Here is a 7,049-nt window from a genome sequence, read left to right on the forward strand (position 1 = left end):
CTCCCTCCCTCCCTTCCTTCCTTCCTTCCTTCTTTCCTTCCTTCCTTCCCTCCTTCCTTTTCTTCTTCCTTTCTTTCCTTCTTTTTTTTTCTTTGAGACAAGGTCTCACTCTGTCACCCAGCCGGGAGTGCAGTGGTGCCATCTCAGCTCACTGCAGCCTCAACCTCTCAGGCTCAAGCTATCCTTACACCTCAGCCTCTCAGGTAGCTAGGACTACAGTTGCATGCCACCATGCCCAGCTAAGTTTTAAAAATTTTTTAGAGTTAGGTTCTTTATACATTGCCCAGGCTGGTCTCAAACTCCTGGGCTCAAGCAATCCTCCAGCCTTAGCCTCCCAAAGTGCTGGGATTACAGGTGTGAGCCACTGCACCTGGCTGTTCTTTTTTCCCAAAATAGTCAGTTATCCCAGCATAGTTCCTTCCAAATAGGATGTAATCATTGATAGCTATGTTTTTAAAGATTGAACTGTGACTCGCTGTAAAGTGCACAGATATTTAGCATGTACAGCTTGGTGTGTATGCCTGTGTAAATACTACCAAATCAGTACAGAAGCTTCCTCCCTTGCTTGATGACTTGTAATACAGGGGGAAAAAAAAAGAAAAAAAAGAAAGAAACTTCCTACGCCACCTGAGCTCCCCCATGTCCTTCCCAGGTAATTCCTTTCTCTGCAGAATAACCACTATTCTGACTTCTCTCATGGAGTAAATATAGTCTTTCACAGTCCCTCTATTACTAAAGGAAGTATTTCTTCTTTGACCACGTGATGATGCAGGTGATGCCATCTTAGGTAACATTTTCCTGAGGGCTACCCTGGCCCAGGACATTGTTCCCAAGGCTTCCAGTGCCCTCATTGCTCCCTGACTGTATGATAGAAAAAAAGAGAAATAGGGTCGGGCACAGTGGCTCACACCTATAATCCCAGCAATTTGGGAGGCCAAGGCGAGAGGATTGCTTGAGTCTAGGAGGTTGACACCAGCCTGGCCAACATGACAATACCGCCTCTCTACAAAAAATTTTTGAAATAGCCAGGCATGATGGTGCAGGCCTGTAGTCTTAGCCACTTGGGAGGCTGAGGCAGGAGGATCACTTGCACCTGGAGGTTGAAGCTGCAGTGAGCTATGACTGTACCACTGCTCTCCAGCCTGGGCCAGAGTAAGATCCTGTCTCAAAAAAAAAAAAAAAAAAAAAAAAAAAAAAAGAAGGGGCATGTGTTACTCTGTTTTCACACTGCTGATAAAGGCATGAAAGAGGTTTAATGGACTTACAGTTCCACATGGCTGCGGAGGCCTCACAATCATGGTGGAAGGTGAAAGGCATGTCTCACATGGTGGCAGACAAGAGAAGAGAGCTTGTGCAGGGAATCTCCCCTTTTTAAAACCATCAGATCTCGTGAGACTTATTCACTATCACGAGAACAGCCCGGAAAAGAGCTGCCCCCGTGATTCAGTTACCTCCCACAGGGCCCCTCCCACAACACATGGGAATTCAAGATGAGATTTGGTGGGGGACATAGCCAGACCATATCATGGTGCTCAGAGAGGAGAAGTGACAGAATTGGCTCCCACAAAGGCCAGGACAGGAACACCTGGCAGCTTGAACCTGGAGCCTTCCCAGCTGACCACCACTCTCTACTGCTTAGGACACCAGCCCCACCCCGCAGTAGCCTCTGTTCCACTGTGAGAGTACTTTCACTCGTTCAGATGGAATTTTCTTAGGCCTGCAGCAAGTTGCAAAACCAGAACTCCCACGTACTCTACACCTAGTTTCTCTTACTAATAATATTTTCCATTAATGATAGTACATCAAATAACATTTATATTTATTTATTTATTTTAATTTTATTTTTTTTGAAATAGAGTCTCACTCTGTTGCCCAGGCTGGAGTGCAGTGGCGAAACCTCAGCTCACTACAACCTCTACCCTTGACGTTCAAGTAATTCTCATGCCTCTGCCTCTCGAGTAGCTGCGACTACAGGCATGTGCTACCACATCCGGCTAATGTTTGTAGTTTTAGTAGAGACAGGGTTTCACCATGTTGGCCAGGCTCGTCTCAAACTCCTGACCTCAGGTGATCTGCCTGCCTCAGCCTCCCAAAGTGTTAGGATTACAGGCGTGAGCCACTGCACCCGGCCTAATTTTTTTTTTTTTTTTTTGAGACAGAGTCTTGCTCTATTTCCCAGGCTGGAGTGCAGTGGCACAATCTCGGCTCACTGCAAGCTCTGCCTCCTGGGTTCATGCCATTCTCCTGCCTCAGCCCCCAAGTAGCTGGGACTACAGGCACCCACCACCATGCCTGGCTAATTTTTTGTATATTTAGTAGAGACGGGGTTTCACCATGTTAGCCAGGATGGTCCTGATCTCCCGACCTTGTGATCCACCCACCTCACCCTCCCAAAGTGCTGGGATTACAGGCGTGAGCCACTATGCCTGGCCTAAAATTTTTTAATAATGAGTTTCTATTTCTAAAACATCAGAGATAGTTAATATTCAACATTATCTTGTCTTTTTCTTTGACAGTGTTTCTCCATTAAATTATGAATGATGATAATAATTAATCATGCTAAAGGGCCAGGTATGGTGGCACACACCTGTAATGCCAGCACTTTGGAAGGCCGAGGTCGGAGGATCACTTGAGGCCAGAAATTCGAGACCAGCCTGAGCAACATAGCAAGACCCCATCTCTACAAAAAATTTTTTAAAATAATTGGGTGTGGGCCAGGCATGGTGGCTCATGCCTGTAATCCCAGCACTTTGGGAGGCCGAGGCAGGCGGATCACTTGAGGTCAGGAGTTTGAGACCAGCTGGGTCAACATGGTGAAACCCCATACCTACTAAAAATACAAAAGTTAGCTGGGTATGGGGGTGCACAACTATAATTCCAGCTACTTGGGAGGCTGAGGCAGGAGAATTGCTTGAACCTGGGAGACAGAGATTGTAGTGAACAGAGATCATGCCACTGCACTCCAGCCTGTGTGGCAGATTGAGACTCCGTCTCAAAAAAAAAAAAATAAAAATAGTTGAGTGTGGTGGTGTGTGCCTGTAATCTTAGCTACTCAGGAGACTAGGGCAGGAGGATCACTTGAGCCAAGCAGTTCAAGGTTATAGTGAGCTGTGATTGCATTCCTGCACTGCGGCCTGGGCGACAGAGCAGACTCTCCTGTGAATAATAATAATAATGCTAAAGGCATCACATATTGATCTTTTACCACACACTAAGCATTATGCCAAGTACTTCACATATTTGATTTAATTTCATTCTATTAAGCTGGTGATAATTGTGTTAATAAACTAAAAAGTAGTAATAAGTACTGAGTACTCACTATGTGTCAGGCACCATGTTTCATACACTTTATTGAATTTAATCTTACCAACAGTCTTGTGAAGTAGATACTGTTATCACTTCCATTTTGCAGATGAACACACAGGTAAAATTATTTGCTTGCACTCACAGGTAAAGTAAGGATTTGAACCCCAGGGGTGTGACTCCATAGCTCATGCCTCAAGCACTAGGCTGTATTATAAGCATCAATTACCATTTCTTTCCCTTTGAGCACTCACTCGAAAGGGGCACTGGGAAGTGGTCTGGCCAAGCCCTCTAGGTAGTGCTGAACAAGCCTGGCCCTCCTGCTTGCCTTCTCTGACCTTGGGCGGCAGGAAAGCCTGGAGCTGCCTGCAGATTCCCAATGTGGCCTCTAGATGGCAGGGTTGAGCACTCTTTATTTCTGCGGGTGGCATGGCCAAGGCTGGGGACAGACCCGGTGAGGGAGAGGAACAAAGGACAAGAGTAGAAGCAAGAATAAGAAGCCCATGGGGCGATCCCTCCTCTCCAGGTCCTCTTGTGGGAGGGCAGACAGTGAAAACAGTTTCCGTTTCTTGAGGCTTCGCTATGTGCTTGGGACAGTGCCAAGCACTTTATATCCATTAGGTCATTTGCTCCCACTAAAATTTTATGAGGCCGTTGCGGTGGCTCATGCTTGTAGTTCCAGCACTTTGGGAGGCTGAGGTGGGAGAATCGCTCGAGCCCAGGTGTTTGAGACCAGCCCGGGCAACACAGAGAAACTCTGTCTCTACAAAAAATACAAAGATTAGCCAGGTGTCGGGGTGCATACCTGTAGTCCTAACTACTCAGGAGGCTGAGGCAGGAGGATCAATTGAGCCCAGGAGGTCGGGGCTGCAGTGAGCAATGTTCATGCCACTGTACGCCAGCTTGGGCAACAGAGCAAGACAGTGTCTCCAAAGAAAAACACAAACAAACATGCAAAAACCTTCTGAGGGAGGCTCTATTTTATGATTATGGATGGGGAATCAGAGGCTCAGAATGTCACTCCGTTTGCAAGAGGTGGAGCTTGGACTTGACTTGAGGATGGACTCCTGAGCACCAGCTCTTATCCACGCTGCTCTTCCTTCCGCCTAAATGCCCAGGGGAGAAGGGGGAACCCCCAAATACCCATCAGACACATAGCCTGACAAATTGTCTTTACTTCCCTCTCTATTAATAGAAGTTTACCATCCCCAAAGGCAGACTTGGCGTGACGAGGATAGGAGACTTGTCCCTGCAGGACATGAGGAAGGTACCTTCTCTGGCCCTCATAGAGCTGACCGCGCTCTGTGATGTCCTTGGCTTGGACCTGAAGAGGAGCAAAGCGGGGAAGTGGAAAGCGGCAGGTGAGCAGCCCTGGCCCAGGGAAAGCCCTGTGGCCACAGTCCTGGCTTTCTCACAGGGAGCTGTACACGAACTCTCCCACCAAGAGAGAGATGCTCAGCTTTTTTTTTTTTTTTTTTTTTTTTGAGACGGAGTCTCGCTCTGTCACCAGGCTGGAGTGCAGTGGTGCGATCTCGGCTCACTGCAACCACCGCTTCCCGGGTTCAAGCGATTCTCCTGCCTCAGCCACCCGAGTAGCTGAGACTACAGGTGTGCACTACCATGCCCAGCTAATTTTTGTATTTTTAGTAGAGATGGGGTTTCACCATGTTGGCCAGGATAGTCTTGATCTCTTGACCTCGTGATCTGCCTGCCTCAGCCTCCCAAAGTGCTGGGATTACAGGTGTGAGCCACTGCGCCCGGCCAATATGCTCAGCTTCTATATTCCTTCTGTTTACATTTTTTTCTGCATATGAAAACAATTCCTGCTCATTGTGGGAAATTTGTGAAATAGAGTAAAATACAAAAAGGAAAAAGTATAATTCAGAAAAGCACTTTTCGTGCATTATCTTCCTTTGTGTGTATGTGTGTATCCTTTTTTCACCTCATATTATATAATTATGGTCTGGGAGCAGTGGCTCACTCCTGTAATGCCAACACTTTGGGAGGCCGAGGTGGCAGGGTCACTTGAGCCCAGGAGTTTGAGACCAGAATGGGTGACATAGTGAGACGCTGTCTCTACAAAAAACAAAAAAGTAGCCAGGCGTGGTGGTACACTCCTGTAGTCCCAGCTACCTGGGAGGCTGAGGTGGGAGGATCACTTGAGCCTGGGAAGTGAAGGCTGCAGTGAGCCTTGATCATGCCACTATACTCCAGCCTTGGTGACAGAGAGAGTCTCTGTCTCAATTCTATATATATATAGAACTCTGAGACCCTGTTTCATAATTACATTATATATAATAGAACATATTATAGTTATCGATCTATATTATAGAATATTATATATATAGAATTATGGACATTTTCCAGTTATTGTATCATTTAGTGGTTGTCATGATAATGCTACATAACAAACAACCCCAAACTCATGACTTAAGAACTCTTTACTCTTGCTCACGTGCTTGTGGGTAAACTGGGCGTAGCTTGGCTGATCCAGGCTGGGCTTGGCTCCAAGTTGTTGGCTGAGTGTAGGTCTGCTCTCAGGTCTTTCGTCCTCCTGGGACCAGCTGGCCGTCTGGAGGACGTTTTCATGGTGACAGCAGAAGCTCAGAGGGCAAACTCTACCACATTTTAAGCCTCTGCTTGCGTCATGTAGGTTCCCATGCCATTGGTCCAAACTAGTCACATGGCCTAGCAACGGGTGAGGAGGTACGCTGTGCTTCCCTAATGGGAAGATTTGCAAGTTCACATGGCAGAGGGTGTGGATACAAAGAGGGGTAATGAATTTAGAACAATAGTGGCATCTACCACAACTATTAAATATTCCTTGAAAACATGATTTTTATTTATTTATTTATTTATTTATTTATTTTTGAGACAGAGTCTCTCTCTCTTGCCCAGGCTGGAGTGCAGTGGCATGATCACAGCTCACTGCAGCCTCAAACTCCCCAGGCTCAGGTGACCCTCCCACTTCAGGCTCCTGAGTAGCTGGCACTGCAGGTGTGTGCCACCACACCCTGCTAATTAATTTTTGTATTTTTTTTGTAGAGAGGCAGTATTTCCATGTTGCCCAGGCCTGGCTCGAACTCCTGGGCTCAAACGACCTTCCCACCTTAGCCTCCCAAAGTGCTGGGGTTACAGGCATGAGCCACCTTGCCTCAGTGAAAACACGATTTTTAATCACTGCACTATTTTCCTCCTTGTGGATGTATTCTAATATATTTAACCATTTCGCTATTAGTGGACATTTTTGATGCCTGTATCTTTCCTACTATAAGACACAATCACTACTGCTGGATATATGCTTTTGACTGCATCTTAGATTACTTTAGATTACATTTATGGGTTAAGTTCTTGAGATAATATTGTCCTTCAGCAGTGTGCAAAAGTATTCATCTGGCTGTGTCGTTGTCAGCATTATGCATTGTGATTTTTTTATTTGTTTTGGTTTGGTTTTTTGGTTTGTTTCTTTAAAGACAAGAGGATGGTGAATAAAAAAGACCAGGGGGAGGAATCTAGCAGAGGTGGGGTAGGCCAGAGAAGGGAGAAAGAAGGAAGGTGTGGAGAAAATGTGGAAGGAGGAGTTTGCCTGAGAAGACTTAAAGCCAGGGTGGTTAAGATGGACCTGGGGAATACATTCTCTAGAACCTGGCCCATCCTGCAGAGCCAGAGCTCCACCTAGGACTGCTGTTACATTTTTATGCCTGGTGCCCCCTGAAGCAGCAGCGTACTTCCCTTTCAACACTTTT

At 46.3% G+C, this 7,049-nt stretch overlaps 1 protein-coding gene across 1 annotated transcript in view; it reads left to right on the plus strand.

Annotated features, from left to right (window-relative positions):
• Positions 1 to 7,049, plus strand: part of ARHGAP40 (Rho GTPase activating protein 40) — a 53,563-nt gene that overhangs the window by 30,667 nt on the left and 15,847 nt on the right. The window contains exon 6 of the mRNA XM_017859142.1: positions 4,499 to 4,664. Coding sequence (XP_017714631.1) covers positions 4,499 to 4,664 — 166 coding nt within the window. The remainder of the gene's footprint in view (positions 1 to 4,498; positions 4,665 to 7,049) is intronic.

Source organism: Rhinopithecus bieti, unplaced genomic scaffold (assembly GCF_001698545.2).
Source record: "Rhinopithecus bieti isolate Rb0 unplaced genomic scaffold, ASM169854v2 scaffold_38981, whole genome shotgun sequence".
In the NCBI taxonomy this organism is placed as follows: domain Eukaryota; kingdom Metazoa; phylum Chordata; class Mammalia; order Primates; family Cercopithecidae; genus Rhinopithecus; species Rhinopithecus bieti.